Below are 19,390 nucleotides of genomic sequence, written 5' to 3'. Positions count from 1 at the left end.
GATCCTTCTTCCCCCTTATCAGCAGTCAAGAGGTCAGGTTTGCAGGTGAGTTCTCCCAGGTCAGAGCAGTGACTGGTGGTTTCGCACATGCACAGATGTGCTGTCAGTGTGCCGCTCGCCAACCTGACATCGCAGGTGCAGGCACGCTGCAAACAGAGCCGTGGGGACGGTGTCACCAACAGCTTCAAACTTTGACATGTCTGGAGGACTTGTGCAGGGAGCACCTCATTCTTCTAAAATTATTTCCATCCTGGGCAAGCTCCGCTCGGGAGAAACGCTAGTCTCACAATCACTGTGAACTAAGATTCAGCCACCTACCAGCCTGACGTGCTCAAGAAAAGCCATCGAAGGAGCAAAGGTTCAAACAGCAAGAAGAGGATAAAACACCTCGGGGTATAAAAGAGTCTTTGAAGCAGGACCAAGAGTCCCGAGAGACAGTTCAGACTGGGGGACTGTTCCGTGTAAGATCAACAGAAATTCTTGATTCACGGAGCATCTCTGACATGCGTCTGGGTGAGGCGAATCCAAACACCCCCGGTGTCGTGGAGGAAGGGAAATCTGAAGGAATTCCTTACATTTGGTCAACACTGAGATTCTAACAACGAGTTAGCAAACCTAAAAGCAGCATGGAAAACTCCACAGCGAGATTGCACGTAGGAAAAAAGGACATAAGTGAGCAGAAGGCAGTGGCTGAGGATGTTGAATGAAGTAATTTGTGGGAAATTTAACCTTTTCAAAACAATGCAAGCTGTTGCAAATGCAGCTCACGGCTGGCGTGAGGTCATCTCCGGGCAACCCCTCTGTGCGGCTTCCTCCCCAGGAGACGCGCAGCCCTTGATGCCCCTCTCCTTCCTCCAAACCCATGTCCACCCTTAGCAGTCCGGCCTTCCTCCTGCCGCCCCGCCGCCCCCTCTCACTCTCCAAGCCTTAGAGGCAATTTTTAGCCCATCAGGCCAGGGGCAACATTCGCCAAGTCTTGTTTAAAGATGTTGGTGGCACCTGAGCATCTGACTCCGGCCCTGGGGGCAGCCTGGAGCCACCTCAATGAGCAGCACCGTGTTCCCGGCCTGAGAAAGCTCATTGGCTTCGGTCCCGCTTCTGACTGGAGATAAATGGAGGCAGAGTCATTTCTAAGGCTACACGTCATATCTCGCTCAGGGAGCCCTGCCTGGCCGAGCCACAGAGGTGGTGCCCTGCGCAGTCCTGCAAATTGTACTCAACTAAGACAAAGCCCCCAAACTACCAGCTCCCCTGGGAGCGGCTGGAAACGACAAAAACTGTGTCGTGGCGCGAGGCCAAAGGAAACTCGCTAAAAGGGCCCCATAATCTTTCCAAAGCCTGGGAAGTGATGTCCCCTGACAACGTCCCTGGTACCCAGGGGAACGTCTCCCAGGACATCACCACGATGGTCTCCGTCTTTCCAGTAGCAAGAATCACATTCCCAGGATGACCGACCCACGAGCACTCCCCGATAGAAGCAGGTGGCCCAGGGAGACAGAGCCCCTCGGGGGCCCCCGCCATCCTCACAGGGCCGCGGGCGCTGGCCGGGACAGACAGGAGTTCACTCAGTGTCCACCACAGGCCCCCGGGAGGCACCTGCAGCCGGAAGGGCTGGGTGTGTCCACAACCACCTGCACAGGGGTGAGGGGCAGTGATTGATGGGAGGGAAGACCTGCTGGGTCACGTGACGACAGCATAAAAGGCAGGCCTGGGACCAAACCTGCCTAGTCCCACCTGCTCCGGCCTCCAGGACGCTGCCCACCGACAGTGCACCTGGTCCAGCCCCACCCGAGCATCTCCTGACCCACGGAGCAGCCCCGCGGCCTCAAGTGAGTTCCCCCTCTGGGGGGTCCTCTGATGGCGCAGCCAGTGATAGAGGGGTGAGGGGTGTTTTCAGTGGGGGCAGGAGGGGTTTAACCACAAGCACTGTGCCCCGAGGCTGAGTCAGCCTTGCCAGGGGACCCTCCTGGCTCCCTGGCACAGACTCCAAGGGGGTTGTGGGGTGGCAGGGCTTGCTGTGCTGCCGCCTGGGCTGGGCTCCCACTCACAGGCACCTGTGCACCGAGATGGTTGGAACGGGGCGTGGGAGGTCGGTGGTGAGTCCTGGGTCGGGGTGTGCAGGGGGAGGGGCTGTGAGGGCCCCCAGGGTGGGCAGGAGAGGCCCTGAGGTAAGTCTTGTGGCCCCCGGTGTCCGGGACTCACCCCAGGCAGAGGCTGTGGCGGAGGAGGCGGGAGCTCCTGAGCCCACTGACACTTGCCTTGTCTCTTGTCCAGGGCACCCACCTTCGGGCCCGGGGACAGCGGGATGAAGCTCCAGGCGGCCCGTCCGGTGGCGGGAAGGCCCAGCCCAGCTGGGGTCCTCTGCCCGGTGAGCACCCAGAGAGGGATGGCCCCGCGGGCAGGACCCGGGGAGCAGACAGCACCCCCAACAGTGGAGGAGGATCCTCGGGTAAGTTCAGGACCTTGTCGGGCCCACCAGGTCGAGCACAGGGCAGGCACCCCTCATGCTGTCTGCACAGCTCAGGCCCCCCCGCCCCAGCACCGCCAGGTGCTCCAGGGCAGGCCCCGCACCCCCAGTCATCTCCTCCCCCTGTCCCTTCAACTGCCGCCCCCCCTCGCCCCGGGGCCCAGTGCGGTCAGCCACCTGCGCCCTCCCTTCTCCTCCAGCCCCTCCCTTAGACCCTGTGAGAGGCCCCCACTCTGCCTCTCCTGCCCCCCACAGCCCCCTCCCCGATCCCTGCCCCTGCATGTGACTGTGAGGCCCTGACCCCGTGTCCCTCCTCCCCGCAGGTGAAGTGCAAGGACTACGGAGCCTTTGGGCACAAGGTTGCCAGCCCCCGGTGCCCCATCAGGTGCTGGCAGGGGTCCCTGGCGCCCCAGGCTTTGGGCTCCCTGCAAGGCAAGGAGAACCAGAACCTGTGGTACGGACACCTGGCACGGAAGCCCCAGACTGGCAGCCGGACCGTGCGGGAGGTTGCACGGGCACTGAGGTAGGTACATGCGGGCAGCTGGCAGTCCCCCAGCTCACGGTCAAGGTCGCTGTGAACTACCCCTCCCCTGTGGGCACAGCCAGGCCCGGGCCAGCACAGGTGGAGGGGGCAGCGCCACAGGCCGGGATCCTCTGGCCTCCATGCTGAGGGGCCCCTGATCTCCTTGGGGCCCACGCAGGTGAGGGGGGCAAAGGGCACCTGCACCTGTGGACAGCACGGGGAGGGGGGATTCAGGGGGGTCCAAAGGGAGTCCGTGGGCGCCCAGCAGTGGGGAGAAGCTCCAAGGCGGGAGGACAGTGGGGTGGCCAGGGCCTTCCTGACCATCCCGGGAGCCGGGGGATGGAGGAGGGACACTGCCCACACCCTCTTGGGCTCAGGAATCTCTGCTTAATGGCGTTTCTCCCCGCAGGCAGGAACAGCAGTGGGGCGCCCTCCCGCAGAAGCCTCCCAGGAGCACACCAGTCCCGGCGCAGGTCGGGCGGGCAGCCGCAGCCCCCTGGGACGACGCGCGTGTGAGTGTCCCTGCTCCCGGGCCGTCCCTGCGCCGGGGCCGCTGTGGTTCCCTCGCCGCGCGCTGCGCTGCTGACCGGAGCGCGGGGGAGCTCACGTCCGTCTCCCTCGTGTCCCCACAGCACCCGAGCCGGCCCCTGCCTGTCCACCCCACCCAGAAAAGCGGCCCGTACCTGCCCCGGGGACGGCCGCCCTCGAGCTCGCAGAAGACACGCAGCGGCGTCCAGGGGTGTCTCAGCGGCCGGCCCGCCCCGGGGGGCTTCTCACCCGCCGCCCTGAGGGAGATGCAGGGCGGGGCTCCCTCCCCTGGGCCCCCGTCTCTGGACACACCGCGGGGTGTCGCTCAGCATCAGGCCATGGCTCCCGGCCCCCACCCCTGGACACACCCCAATCTCCTCGAGGTCGAGTTCTCCTCAGGCTCCGACCCTCAGCCTGCCCTGAAGTGGGGGCCCCAGGGCTCCTCCGTCAGCCCCAAGGCCCCAGGCAAGAGAGCCGCCCCCAGTCCTGCTCCACAGAAGCCCCCGAAGAAAGCCTGGCTGGGCCCGGCCCAGCACCCCCAGGAGGACAGTGAGGACGCAGACGTGGGGCCTGAGCCAACCCTGCCTCCCCCACCAGGCCTCCCGGAACATGGGTCCTGCACAGCCCCGCTGGCCACCCAGGAGACCCCGGCCCCCAGCGCTGAGCCCCCGCGCCCTGCCCTCGGCCCCGAGCGCCCAGACTCCCGGCCCTGCAGCCCGCCCAGCCCGGCCCTCACTTTGGTCCTCAGCAGACGGCAGCACGGCCAGTGGAGCTGCAGGTTCAAGGCCGCCTGCCCCCCGCCCCCTCCGCCGCAGAGCACCCCCACCTGCTGCAGCCCCGAGGGCGCCGCCCCGCCTGCCCCGCGCAGCGTCCTCCACGAGGATCTCCTGGTGTCTTCCTCCTCTGAGGACAGCCATGGGGACTGAGACGCCCTGGCCGCGGACCCTGGCCCGCAGGCGCCCCGAGGATGGCCCATGACAGGCGGGGACCCAGGGACGCCACAGCTCGCTGCCCCGCACCCTCGTGGGTGGGTTTACTGCAGACTCTGCTCACCCGCCGCGAGCGCGAGGCTCCTGTCTGCGGCCTGGGATGGGGGCTCCCTGTGCCTATGGCTCTTCCTGGAGCGCAGCCGTCGGGGGCCTGCGCCCCAGTCTCGTCTATTAATAAAGTGCCCTGAAACGCACGCGGGTTCGCGTCTCTCTTCTCCAAGCAGCACATCGCGCAGCGCCCCCGTTCCCTCCCGCACAGCTCCCCTTGGGGACCCTTAAGAGTCTGAGCCCAAAATAGACCACGGCAGGCCCTCATTCTGGCAGCCGTGGACCCCAGGGCCCCCGCGGGGTCTCCCCCTTCTGACGCCGTCTGTGCGTGTCCGAGGCCAAGGACCCGGCCATCCTGGGGGGGCCCGTGGGAATCGCTCTCCTGGAGGAGCTGCCACCGCAGGGTGGGTGGGGGTGGGGAGCACGAGGGACGCTGAAGGGCGGCCTCGGGGCAGGACCCTTGACACCTTTCTGGGGGCGTGGTCACCCCAACTCTGCACCTGGGCAGGGACCCCGAGGGGGAGGAGCACTGGGCCTGAGTGCCCTGGGCTTGGGCGAGGGAGGGTCTCTCTGGCTTCCCTGTGGGGTGAAGCAGAATCGGGTCCAGCCTGGGCTTCACTGTGTGAATCTGGGGGAGTCCCTGGGGTGGGCCCAGGGCGTGCGGAGGGCGCCCTGCCCCGGCCCCCCACCCCGCGCTGACATGTGGCCGGGGTGGTGGTGGCCGAGGGATCGTCGGGCCACCTTCCCCCGCTTGTTTTGACCCGAACATGAATCAGTTTCCTGCTCTTTGTAAAGTCTTTGAAAGTGAAATTTGTGTCGGGCTTTACCTTCCACGCGTCGCGAGTGCGTTGGCACACATCCCCCCACACTCACTCATTTGCACACAAGAGTGTTACTGAGAGTGAAGAGGAGCTGGTGAGACACCCTCTTATTAGAGTCCAGCCCCCAGCAGGAGGCTGCCCAGTGATGGCCGCCCCAGACTGGGCAGGGGAAGGACAGGGCGGCTCCCGCGGCCGCGGCTCCAGAGCTCTGGAGGCCCGGGGGCAGCCAGCCCCCTGAGGGAGCCCCAGCGCACGCCCGGGGAATCCTCGGGGTCTGTCTCCCCCGCTGTCACGGGGTCCCCGTGGCTCAGGACGTCGGGGTTGAGGAGCCGGGGTGAGAGGGAAGGGGAGGGACGCCAGCCGGGCGCAGCCATCTCGCGGCTGCAGCAGGACAGCCGGGCGCCAGCCAGGCCCTCTCCGAGATCCGGAATGGGCTAGTGAGGACACAGCGCCCCCCTTCCCCAGGGCCCCCCTTTTCGTCGCCACGTCATGCCCAGGACCTGTCATAGGGACTGGCCGCCTCCCTCGCCCACCACCCCCGCAGCACAGGGTGCGATGGAAGTGGAAAGTCAGGGGACACACCTGGGCCACCCAACGCTGCCCCATCCCCAGCGACCCCCTTCCTGGGATGGGCCGGGGTTGATCCAAATACCTGCAGGCCTGGCCCGCGCCTCCTTTATAGCCCCTGGCCCCGCTCGCCCTAAAGCCCCCGACCACCCCCTTCCCGGGACACCAGCCTGCTGGGCAGCGCTGGGCGTGGCCCCTCCGGGCTGCCATCTCCAGGGGAGTCTGGCGCCGGGTGACCCTCTCCGTGGGCACCCACGACCCCCCAGCCCTAGGCGTCCAGGGCGCCCTGAGAAAGCACGGTGGGGCTTGGGCTGACCTCTGTCTTCACCCCCCGACGGTCATGAGGCGCCTGCTGGGATGGGCGCACCCGTGGGCACCCCGGAGCCCCGGGGTGAGGGGGACAAGCTCCGGATTCCTGAGCGCGCGCGGGTCTAGGGGTGGGGGCTTCAGTGCGGCTGGGCAGAGCCGACGCTGCTTCCCCCCAAGGGAAGCCCGAGAGGACGCGGGGCCTCGGCCAGATTTCAGGGAGTTCGGGTCGTTCACTTTTCTGAAGCCTAGAGAGATCAAAGTGACCCACTGCCAGGGGTGCGGACCCAAGGGCTGCCAGCCACCCACTTCCTTCCTGCCAGCGCCCACGGGGGGACAGCCCGGGCCACAGCGCCCCCCTAACCCGAGCCCTCCACAGAACGGCGGCAGCCCAGCCCCCCCACATCCCCCCAGCCACATCCCGGTTCTGAGGGCAATATCCCGGGGGCCACCCCGGAAGCAGGTGCCAGAGGTCACGCCCTGGGGCCTCTCCAGGGAGCGCTGTGCCTCCCTCCCTCCATCACTGCCCCTCACCCCTGGGGCGGTGGTTGTGGCTCCAGGCGTCCCCGGGCCATGTGGCCACACCCAGCACCTCTGGCTGCAGGGGCCTCCCGGGGCCCGCGGTGGACACTGAGTGGATCCTGTCTGTCCCAGCCAGCGCCCGCCCCACTGTGAGGAAGGCGGGTCCCGAGTGCCTCTGTCTCCCCAACACCCGTTCTGCATCTTCCCACCTCGCGGGCCCAGGCCAGGCCCTCGGCTCGGCGTCCGGACCTCCTGGGACCCATCAGAGAAACCTTGTCACGTCTGTCTTGAGCTGTGCAGCTTCCCTTGAAGATATTTTTTAATCCCGAATCCTTGGGAATGAATGATGTAGCCGCCTGTGTCCATCCCACGGGGTGCTCCTGAGTGCAACGGGGCCTCCTGCAGCTCCCCGAGAGTCTGCTCCTGCCCTTTGCGCCGCGGCCAGAGGAGTCACCCCAGCCCCACAGGTGTCCGGAGCCAACTCTGGGCTTCTCTGACTCTCTCCTGTCCCTGCCAGCTCGTGCTGATGCTGCTCTGACATGCGGGGACAGGTGGGGTGACGCCAGTGGAGGGTCCGAGCCGCAATTTGTCGTCCCCAGCCCTATTCGGGTCCCGAGCCCAGGACGCTGAGGGGGTCGGAAGGGGCCTGATGACTGTCCCTGTCCAGCCGTGGGCAGCTGGGGCGCTGAGTGCCTCATGAGACTGCACCTGTGCCAGGTCCGGCCCCGCAGACTGGAGGCGGGGTGGGAGGGGTGTCACCCAGCGCCGGACTCCCCGGGGAGCTGCTGGCCCGGAAGGGCCACGCCCAGCGCTGCCCAGCAGGCCGGTGACCGGTGGGGGTCGGGGGCGGGGCCTCGTCGCCGGGCGGGGCCAGGGGCTATAAAAGGGTCCCGGGCCGGGCCTGCAGGTCATTCGGAGCCAGCGGTCCTGACACGCGCATCGTCCAGCGGCTCTTCCTGACCCCGGCAGGGTAGACTCCGGACCTCGCCCTGACTCGGAGCTTCGGCCTCAGGACTGGACGCGCTCGCAGCCTCTGGACCAGGTGCGGGGACCCGGGAAAGCTGACCTGCCTCCCCTCCAAGAAGCCGCTCGTCCCTGCGGCCAGGCGCGCGCGGCATGGCCCCGGGGCCTGCGGAGATGACCGGCTGCCAGGGCCGCCTCGGGCGCCGGCTGGGGTCCGGCCAGGTTGGGGCCGGGCTGCGCAACCTGGGGAACACCTGCTACGCCAACGCGGCCCTGCAGTGCCTGACCTACACGCCCCCTCTGGCCGGCTACCTGCTGTCCCGGCCACGCGCACCCTCCTGCCCCCGGCGGCTGTCCTGCACGCTCTGCGCCATGCGGGCACACGTCTCCCGCGCCCTCCTGCACCCCGGGGAGGTGGTGTCGCCCGTGAAGGAGCTGCTCGCCGGCTTCCATGCCTGGCACCAGGAAGATGCCCACGAGTTCCTGATGGCCACCGTGGGCGCCATGCAGGGCGGGTGTGTGAGCGAGCTGGCGGCCGCGCACCCACAGCCCCAGGACAGCACCCTGGTGCGGCGGCTCTTCGGGGGCTACTGGAGGTCCCAGATCCAGTGCGTGCGCTGCTGCGGAGTCTCCACCACGCTGGAGCCCTACCTGGACATCGCCCTGGACATCCAGGCCGCCGACAGCGTGGAGCAGGCTCTGCAGGACTTGGTGAAGCCAGAAAGCCTGGACGGGCCCGACGCGTACCACTGCGCTGCCTGTGGCGACAGGGGGCCCGCCGCCAAGACGCTGGCTCTGCACGCCCCTCCCCAGGTCCTCATCCTCATGCTCAAGCGCTTCGGCGGCCCCACAGGCGGCAAGGTGGCCAAGCCCGTGCGCTACCCACAGCGCCTGGACCTGCAGGCCGTGCTGTCCGAGAAGAAGGCGGGGGCCCTGGTGTACGAACTCTATGCGGTGCTGGTCCAAGCAGGCTGGGGGTGTCACCAGGGACACTACTTCTGCTACGTGAGGCCTGGGAAGGACCGGTGGTATCGCATGGACGACTCTCAGGTCACCTCCTGCAATGTCTCCTCTGCCCTGAGCCAACAGGCCTACGTGCTCTTTTACATGCAGAAGAAGGAACTGGACAGGGCCAGCGAGCAGGACTCCCCTGGCGGGCCACCCCCAACGCTGACCATCACAGGTGTGGACCTGCTCCCTCAGGCCCATCGGGAGACTGTGGGAGACCGGCCTCCTGCGGTCCCCGAGCCCCAGGAGCCTGCGCGAGAGACCCCGACCCGGCCGGTCACCTTGGACCAGTGGAGAAAGCATCAGGAGCACGAGCGACCCAAGCCTGCCCTCAAGCTCAGGGAGGTGGACCGTGCCCTGCCCGCCGACGCTGTCGTGATCCACCGGCCCAGACAGCCCGTGGGGTCCAGAGCGGGTCCTGCCCAGCGCGACACTGGCCAGCCGCAGCTTTCAGCCTGGGCACATGCTGCTCAAGGGCCAGCCCCCATGGGCAGAGCTCCTGGCCTGGGAGGAAGAACCAGAGCCACCAAGGGGAAGAACAGGAAGGCCCAGAGGGTTCTGCTTGCCTTCTAGACACCGACACCCATCTCCGGTCGTCCAGGCCGAGGTGACAAGAGCACCGAACACCCAGCATCCTGCGTGTCCCAGGGGAGGCCCTGCCCGCCAGAGCCACCCAAATCCAGTGCTCCTCACCCTCAGCACCTTGGACATGACCCCGGAATACTCCTTCCCCTGCCCAGCAGCAATGGGATTCCCAAGCGCTCCCCAGCTCCGTGTGGGCCAGATGCAGGGGCCCAATGGAATCCCACTCCTGGCACGGGGTTCCCTAGTTTTGGTAGCACCTGATCCTCCAACTGTGGCGGGGGAAGAAAGGGCAAAGCCCCATGTTGGGCGCAGATGGCCCACACAGCACACTCAGCCTTGTTTTAGGATGAGTTTAGCTGCAAATCTACTCAGCTGTCCCCAATGGAAAGCTGTTCTGCATCCAACGAGTTGCTCTCCCATGACGTGGAGTGCAAGGCGGGTGCAGGAGAGCCTCCCGGCGCCCGTGAACGACACCTGGATCTAGCAAGATGGTCGTGCCCCCGGGCAGGAGGCAGCGTGCTCCATCCTGGAAGGACCGGAGCCTCAGGAGCCAGTGCATGGAGTCACCTTGGGGTGCCTTCTCCTGCGCCTGTTCTCTGTGAACTCACAACACTGTTTAATGTAGCATGTACGTTGCTTTCAATTAACCGTGTGTGACCAAAATGATACGGTACAGCTGAGGTCCCCCAAGAGGCACAATGCATTTGTACCTTCTGAACCTTCTAGAGGACCTGTTGAGAAAGAGATCCATAATGGTTTCTGGATGGCGCCATGGGAGTTCAGTTCCTGATAGGATTTAGTCTGCTTAGAGATGCCAGAGTAGAGTGGGTGGTGGGGGGAGGGTGAGAAGCACCAGGGCTCCCTGAAGCAAGGCCCCAGGGTATGACTAGTGGTAGCTGTGGCCCTTTCCTGCAGGGATCACTTACCCTCAGCACCTCTGATGGGGTCACCCTTGGGGGTGGGGCACCTGCCTGCTGTGTTTTCCGGGAGTGGCGTTCTTGGCATACTTCTAAGTTCTCTGATAGCAGGCATTGCCTGTAGCCCCTCGTTTTCTCTGAAGAAGGGAATGTGGGTGGTGGGAGGGCTATCTAGGACTAGATGGAGGGGTAGAATCCTGCGATAAAATTAACCTAGTGAAATCTGGCAAGAGGGAAAATGATTTTGAGTGATTTGGGAAAGTTACCTTATCCTTCCCAAAAGACGAATAAAGATCAAATGTACCATACGTTCCATGTGTGTGCCCATTGTTTTTTTAATCAGAATGTGTTTATCATTTCTTGCAGATGCTTTTGCCCGCTACTAAGCCATGTAATTTTTGTGATGATATTTGTCATTGCAAACGTTCTGAGTAGTGTAATGAGGGTCAGGAGCTGAAGATGGGGTGTCCTTCGTGACTAGAATGTCTGAACCTTTGTCCCTAGTGGGCACCTGTTTGGGTTTTGCTGCTTTCATTCTGCAGAAATCGATGATCACGGCCATGGGTGCTCCATTCTGGGGACCAACATTCATTAGAAAAGCAGGGGACATGATCAGATCATTGTTCGGGCCATAGCCAAAGCCTGCACTCAGGGCCTGGGGGTGGGCTGCTGCTCGCTTCCAAGCCGGGCCTCGTAATTCTGGAGTGAGACACCGTCTCTCCCACACATACTTATTTACTTTGCTCATTTATATCAGACAAAAAGTTTCAGAATTAAAGCACAGTTGCTTATGCTGTCTTTCAACAGGAAATCTGATAGGGCCTCCCCCGTTGCGAAGCCGGCAGCCTCTGCAAAGCAGGTTAGTTTTCCCTCCTCCGGCAGGGATCGAGGGGGGTTGCCACAAAACAAACAAACAAAAACAAATGTAGAAAAACAAACAAGGGAAAACAAACATAGACAAACAAAAACACAAACAAAAACTAACAAAAGTAATAAAAACTAACAAAAACAAACAATCAAGAACAAACAGAAACAAACACAAACACTCACAAAAACAAGCAAAACCAAAACCAAAAACAAATGCTAACAAAAATTAACAAAAACAAACACTAACAAAAACAAACAGAAACTAACAAAAACTAAAAAACAAACACAAACAAAAACAAACACAAACAGAACAAAAACAAATAAAAACACACAAACACTCACAAAAACAAGCAAAAACAAAAACTAACAAAAACTAGCATAAACAAACAAATCAAACAAACAAAAACAAACACAAACAAAAACAAACAAACAAAACAAACACAAACAACAAAAACAAACAAACAAAAACAAACGGGCACACCAGGGTATTTCCAGGGAGGGTGCCTTGATCAGCCTCTTTTAAAAAGCTCCTGGGCAATGAATGGGCACCTGGAGGGCCCCCAGTTACGGGGGAGGGGAGGGACCAGGGCCCACGGGAGGCGGGGTGCAGGGGGGAAGGAAGAAATAGAACGCTACATAAATGAACCCCCCCAAAGGTTAACAGACCTGAACACAATTGTTGATGGGAAGCAGACAGCAATTTGGCTTTAAAATCTTGTTTCAAATTCAGAAAACCCGGAAGGCAACTGAAGCCACAGGCACAACCCGGGGATTCCCGGCCAGGAAAGCCTGGTGCGAACTGTCAGCGCCTGATCATTATCAGCTGTTGCCAATTAAACTGAGAGGTTCGCTTCTTACTGTCCGTTTCCCTGGGGGCAGGAACACCGCAGGGGGATCTACCTTCTCTTGACAGAAGTGCCCGTTGCCCGCAGCCATCTAGGGCCTCTGGTCCACGGCAGTGGCCTCGTAGCCACACCAAGAATGAAGTACTCAGCTCATTTCCACCTTAGAGTTGAATAAACTGAGTCACAAAAAGACTGAATAACATCTCCTGGACTGTGACGGTGGAAATGAGAACCCATGAGGTGTGTCTCCAGGGTCTGGACTTATTTGTTCCCTGAGCCCTTCTTCACACTTCTCTTGTCTCTGCCTCTCCAGCCAAGATACCAGAATGTTGAATTTTAGTTCCTCCTCCTCACATGACTGTTTCCACCCTCGCTGCACCATAGAATCACCTGGGGGGCGGGGGGTTTGAAAACAGTGAGGTATCACTGGGAGGCAAGACTGTGTTCACTCACAGGGCCTCTGGGTGTGAGTGGGGACGGTGGCAGTTGGGAGAGCACACGCCAGCTGAGTTCTCTCTTGGAAGCATTTCCCCTTGAGGCTTGAGTTCAGTTTTTAGGTTTCATCAAAGGGAATACATGTGCAATTCCTTTGTGAGAACTTTCATTCTGCAGTACGTTGCGGGCTTCTGTGGTGTGGGATAGCTTAGGGGGTTCAGCTTGCCTGAGTGCTCTCGGCAGAGCTGCTGTGGAAGGAGAAAGCACTGGCGGGGAGCTGTCTGGGTGCGGAGCTCAGGACTCACCCAGTCAAGGTACTGGATGTGGTCATGGGATGATGAACTCCTGGCCCCACTTAGCCCAACTCAGAGGCTTCATGGAGAATTTCAAGGAGTGTTCTGTGGCCTTGAAGTGCTGAGCTACCCGTGCCTCTGGTCTGTAACCGTCCCCACAGAGACGGGGCTGGCGCTGACACAGTGGTGGACATCAGTGTCATTGGCACTTCCCCCCATGACCTCACCAAGCCAGGGCCACGGCACACTGGAGCAACCAAGCACGGGGTGAGGGATCTTGTGTCACCCGCAGGCCGCAGATGGAGCGCACTATGTCAGTGAGGAGAGAGGATGCGTGGGGATGAGCTGTGTGGAAGGAGCTCCTGGGAGAGACTCTGAGTTGGGCTAAAACTTCAGCCCACGTGCCGCGGAGCCCAGACCTAAACAGGTGTCTACAGCTGCATAAGGACAAGCAGAACTTCAGCTCACCCGACTTTCTTAGCAACATGGTTTACTCACATCTTTACAAATCTATTGCAAACTTTAATTTCTTACAAAATTTTGCATACTCCCAGCATTAGTTCAGTATTCCCAGACCATTTGACTACTTTGGCGACGTCACCCTTTCCATGTAAAATTATGGTTATTCTTAATTATTTCTAACTTGCATATTAAAAGATTCTGAGAGTATTTTTCTCCTAGATTTCATTATCTGATGTGAAATCTAGCTAAAGTTTTCTCCACTTTGGTTTTTGGACTACCGTTTCCTTGGTTTGAGAAACTTCTTTAGTGACACTGAGTGCTCTGTACAATCTGACTCCTCCTATGTGCCACAGAATGGCTCTGGGAATAAGGGTTCTGTTGGCTTTTAATTGAATCGCTTCTGTGGGAATTGCCTGTTAATCCTCAAGCACATTCATCGCTCACATCCTGGGTTAGCAGTGACTCGTTCACTGAGCTTTGTTGTGCATACGTGACTGGTGCTTGCCTGAATATTTGTTCACATGGATGACACTCCCAGGCGGTCTGACCTGTGTCAATCCTCTAGTACGTTTCAAACGTACAACTGCTGCTGAAGACAACCTCGTTCTTTCTATGTACAGTAGGAGTTCTCTCAGGTCATCGAAGGTCAGGCCAATGACTGAAGGTTTTGATGTCATACGTGTGTATTCACGGCCACATACATGTGCATATGTCAAGTTAGGAAGACTAGAGGATCTTCCACATCAGTTGCAGTATCCCTTCAGTGTATGAGTCTTCTGGTGTGTTTCAACATTAAAGCTATGGTTGCCGTCTCTTAAATATAATGAATCATCATTGTATGTCATCTCAGGTCAGAATATTCACTAAAAGCACTCATGTTCTCTCCACTGTGGATTCCCTCATGTCGTCTAAGGGCAGAACACTGACTGAAGGATTTCCCACATTGATGACATTCATATGGTTTCTCTCCAGTGTGAGTTCCCCCGTGTCGTCGAAGGGCAGAACACTTACTGAAGGCTTTCCCACACAGGTGACATCCACACGGTTGTTCTCCATTGTGCGTTCTTGCATGCTGCCTGAGGTTAGAGGACTGACTGAAGGCTTTCCCGCACAGGGGACATTCATACGGTTTCTCTCCAGTGTGAGTCAGATTGTGCTTTGTAAGGTCAGAGCTTTGAATGAAGGCATTCCCACAGATGCAGCATTCCTAAGGTTTCTCTCCAGCGTGAGTCATCTCGTGCCGTCTCACACTGGAGCAGGTACTGAAGGCTTTCCCACACAGATGGCATTCACAGGCTTTACCTTGACTGTGAATGTGCTTGTGCTTATGAAGGCATGGCCGGCCACCAAGGGATTTCCGACACTGCTTGCTGATACAGGGTTTCTTTTCTGTGGGAGCCGATAAATGTTCGTTCACTGTGGAGCACTATGGGGAATCTCCCATACTGTTACATTCAGAGGGAATCTGCTTTTGGGAAGGAGAGGAAAGGCTATTAATGGTTTTCCATATACATCCATACATTCATTATTTTATATATATATATATATATATATAAAATCATTTAGTGATGCCCTTCAATTAAAATCATTCCAGTGTTAATTCCTAACGAGTTGCATTTCCCTCCTGCACACGTTTTTGCAGCATCCTAACTGCAGCTTGTAGACTGATTTTGAAGGCGTCATTGTGTTTCAAAGAATAGGCAAAGGGGCCTCCCCAGTGGCCCAGCGGTTGAGCGCTGGGTTGCGAAGCTGCCCTTAGCCTCTGCTGCGCCAGTTCCATCCCCAGCTGCTCCCCGGCCACCGGAGGAGGGTCCCACATGGCGCGCAGACCTCTCCTGCCGCCCGCTGCTCCCCTCAGCAGTGTACTTCGGTCCTTCTGCCTGCTCTGCTCCCCGCTCTGGCTCTGGTGGATATTCTCACCCTCCTGCGCTTCTGACTGTACCAGTGCTTGTATAAATAAATAAATAAATCTTTAAAAAAAAAAAAAACTATGCAAAGACTAGGCATAGGAACAGTGTGTAGTTGTCCATATTTTTTTAATATCTCGGGTTATAATTTTGAGCTCATTAATTTTTTCACTAAACTCATACTATCCAAAACGTTTTGCTGAGAGTTAAATCTCAACTTAATGTACTTTAGGATAATAGATTCACTTATTAACATACTACTGCCATGTCTCTAATTTGAATGATTAGTGTCACTCCCCATGTGACTTACCATTGCCTTGATGGTAGATGCGTCCTTCCTGCTGATATGGACTCTCCTGGGTTCTAAAAATGTCCTGGGGTTGGAACAAGACAAAACCTGCAGGCTGTGGATCTGCCGTGTAGATCTCAGACCCTGTAGATCTGAGCATCTGGTCAGGAGGGCAGGGAAGGGCAGGCGATCGCCGGGTGGGGGGGGCGGGGGGACTTGGTGGCGCCCCCCCACCCCAGCAGGGCTGGTGGCAGAACAATGGGGTGGGGCATGGATGCTGCCCGCGCCTCCTCCCGCCCCTCCCCCGACTCCATCTCAGACCAGTGCATGGGAACAGGCTCGGCTCTCCTCGGCCCAGTCTCAGCTCCCTCTGGCTGGCAAGGAGCAGGCTGCTGCCTGTTCCAAACGTGCAAATGCCAGCTTTTCTGACACACGCGGAGACGTTCCCATCAGCTCTGCAGAGCACGCTGACGGCCCAGCGTCTTCCTGTATCATCTCTGTGCCCCAAAGAGGTGCAGCACAGACGCCAGCACACGGGGCCGATCCTCCCAGGGAGCCAATGGCCGTCTCCCACGGGACTGTTCCCGGGAGACGTGGAACATTGTCATCGACTGGAAAGATTTGTTCATTGGGATTAGGAAGCACATTGTCTCCTTCTGCTTCTATGCACCCCAGACACGGCCATGGCAGGGGGCGGGGGTTCGGTTCTGCTCATTGAGGACAAGCGTGGGCACGGCCTGGTGCACTCAGCCCTCACTGCTCGGGTGACGTCTGCCCGTCTCACTTCTAAATCCATCCCCTGTGTCAGGAGCCCTGGGGGGTGGATGGTTGAGCTTGGCCCCAAGGACGTGATTTCGCCTTCCAGTAATGATTCACCAGCTGACTGAGGGCTCTGCTCTGTGCCCTCAGCCAGGGGAGCGATTCACAGGCAGCTGAAGTGTGTGTGGATGGACGGCTGCTGCGAGGCGGAGTGCCTTTCCTTTGAGGTGAAGGTCGGGGGCTGCAGAAGAGAATTTGCGCCGCTCTGCTGCAAAAGAAAGAGTAAAAATTGATGCTGAGCAGCAGTTATGGACATGAAGGCGCCATGGTTCCCCGGACTCGGATCCACGCAGGCGCCTCCCTGCCGCGCCTCCAGCACCGCTTTCTGGGTTCTCTGACGCCGACTGTCCCCTTGGGAGGCCGTGAGCGTCCGCTGGCCTCTGCAGTCCCAGCACCTCGAATCAGGTGGAGGAAGTGGGTGACTCACAGATAAAACAGAGGAGATGGCGCCCTCGGCCTGGGCCCACAGGCGCTGGGGCTACATCAGCCCGGCTCACACAGATGCCTGGACTTGGGGCCAAGATCCTGGTTTCTGGGGTAGCAGGACACCCAGTTTACTGCGCCTCAGGGTGCCACTGGCCCACACTCCTCTCTGCGGTACAGACGGGCGCACTGAGAACACCGTCACCCCCGAGCATCAGGTCCCACGAGGAAATGGCCTGTGCTGTCACACTAACACTGCCAGGTGCCCGCTCAGCAGGCCGGGTCCCAACCCGACCCCACCCCCGTCCGGGCCCAGGCCAAGGAGGTCACAGCTGTCACTGTGTTATGGAGAGAAAGTCTCCATAACAGAGAAGAAGTGTTACTAACACAACACAACCAGAAGGACGCAAGGGTCGCCATGTCAACGGTAAGTGGGTGTGAGTCCTAATCATCCAAACTGCAGATCCGGCAATAAGGTAAGGTGCCTGCAGGAGTGTAATGGAGTTGGAATTAAGCACTTTCTGGGGAAAAGTTTGGTAGTTTGAAATCAGTGAATAAATTAAGCTCAAAATAAATGATCTCAAGGCAAAACCTCAGTTCTAAAAATACAGTCAACTGCATCAACATTTCTCATGGTAGGAAAATAATATCTCAAAGGATAATATTGTCTGCCTGCAGGTGAGTGACCCAGTACGTGTGCGAGACGAGCCCTAGAGACTGTCACGCCCAGGTTGCTAGTGGACAAATGAAGGCAAGGACATAGGCTGGCAAACCACTAAGAGTCTTTTTTCTCTTCTCCCAAACAGCCACGTCTCACTCCAGAGGCTCCCGTTGGACACTATGACGTGGGTGACGAGTTTATTCACAGAGCTGAGTTCAATCAACGTGTTTTAATTCGCGTGGGGCAGAAGCCTCATATCACAACAGGGCAGGGAAAATCACTCAGCAAGGACCTGTCCTTTCAACCACACAAACAAATTCACACTAGAGGAAAATTACTGAGTGCCACGAGTATGGGGAAGTCCTTCGTCCTTACCTTCACCTCAAGAAACACAAGACAATGCACACTGGAGATAAAAAAAATGTAACTGTCATTGAGGTGGGCACAAATGTATGCAAAGCTCTGACCTTAGAAGCCACAATAACACCCAGACCCGACGAGGAGGTGCAGACCACACGCACGCCATTCACGTGAGAAAGTGTTCAGCCACAGCTCTTACTGTGAACGGCAAGAGAAAACTCACACTGTGGAGACGACCGGCTGCCAGGGCCACCTCGGGCGCCGGCTGTGGTCCGGCCAGGTTGGGGCCGGGCTTCGCAACCTGGGGAACACCTGCTACGCCAACGCGGCCCTGCAGTGCCTGACCTACACGCCCCCGCTGGCCGGCTACCTGCTGTCCCGGCCGCGCGTGCCCTCCTGCCCCCGGCGGCTGTCCTGCACGCTCTGCGCCATGCGGGCGCACGTCTCCCGCGCCCTCCTGCACCCCGTGGAGGTGGTGTAGCCCGTGAAGGAGCTGCTCGCCGGCTTCCATGCCTGGCGCCAGGAAGATGCCCACGAGTTCCTGATGGCCACCGTGGGCGCCATGCAGGGCGGGTGTGTGAGCGAGCTGGCGGCCGCGCACCCACAGCCCCAGGACAGCACCCAGGTGCGGCGGCTCTTCGGGGGCTACTGGAGGTCCCAGATCCAGTGCGTGCACTGCTGCGGAGTCTCCACCACGCTGGAGCCCTACCTGGACATCGCCCTGGACATCCAGGCCGCCGACTGCGTGGAGCAGGCTCTGCAGGACTTGGTGAAGCCAGAAAGCCTGGACGGGCCCGACGCGTACCACTGCGCTGCCTGTGGCGACAGGGGGCCCGCCGCCAAGACGCTGGCTCTGCACGCCCCTCCCCAGGTCCTCATCCTCATGCTCAAGCGCTTCGGCGGCCCCACAAGCGGCAAGGTGGCCAAGCCCGTGCGCTACCCACAGCACCTGGACCTGCAGGCCGTGCTGTCCGAGAAGAAGGCGGGGGCCCTGGAGTACGAACTCTATGCGGTGCTGGTCCACGCAGGCTGGGGGTGTCACCAGGGACACCACTTCTGCTACGTGAGGCCTGGGAAGGACCGGTGGTATCGCATGGACGACTCTCAGGTCACCTCCTGCAATGTCTCCTCTGCCCTGAGCCAACAGGCCTACGTGCTCTTTTACATCCAGAAGAAGGAACTGGACAGGGCCAGCGAGCAGGACTCCCCTGGTGGGCCACCCCCAACGCTGACCACCACAGGTGTGGACCTGCTCCCTGAGGCCCATTGGGAGCCTGTGGGAGACAGGCCTCCTGCGGTCCCCGAGCCTCAGGAGCCTGCGCGAGAGACCCCGACCCGGCCGGTCACCTTGGACAAGTGGAGAAAGCATCAGGAGCACGAGCGACCCAAGCCTGCCCTCAAGCTCAGGGAGGTGGACCGTGCCCTGCCCGCCGACGCTGTCGTGATCCACCGGCCCAGGCAGCCCGCGGGGACCAGCGCAGGTCCTGCCCAGCAGGACACTGGCCAGCCGCAGCTTTCAGCCTGGGCACATGCTTCTCAAGGGCCAGCCCTCGTGGGCAGAGGCCCTGGCATGGGAGGGAGAACCAGAGCCACCAAGGGGAAGAACAGGAAGGCCCAGAGGGTCCTGCTTGTCTTCTAGACACCGACTCCCATATCCGTTCGTCCAGGCCGAGGTGACAGAGCACATGAACACCCAGCATCCTGCGTGTCCCAGGGGAGGCCCAGCCCGCCAGAGCCTCCCAAACCCAGTGCTCCTCACCCTCAGCACCTTGGACATGACCCCGG

At 59.7% G+C, this 19,390-nt stretch overlaps 1 protein-coding gene across 1 annotated transcript; it reads left to right on the top strand.

Moving 5' to 3' along the window:
- Nucleotides 1–7,850: 7,850 nt before the first annotated feature.
- Nucleotides 7,851–19,086, top strand: LOC311188089 (ubiquitin carboxyl-terminal hydrolase 17-like protein 13; the record flags this gene model as incomplete). The annotated part of the gene is made up of 5 exons (XM_084259853.1): nt 7,851–8,739; nt 8,848–9,141; nt 18,213–18,338; nt 18,477–18,633; nt 18,847–19,086. Coding segments are annotated over exons 1-5 (1,669 nt in total), but the record flags the coding sequence as incomplete, so codon positions are not given.
- Nucleotides 19,087–19,390: the final 304 nt, after the last annotated feature.

This window comes from Talpa europaea (genome assembly GCF_964194135.1).
Source record: "Talpa europaea genome assembly, contig: HAP1_SCAFFOLD_182, whole genome shotgun sequence".
NCBI classification, from domain to species: Eukaryota; Metazoa; Chordata; class Mammalia; order Eulipotyphla; family Talpidae; genus Talpa; species Talpa europaea.
This window is presented reverse-complemented; position numbering and strand designations above follow the sequence as displayed.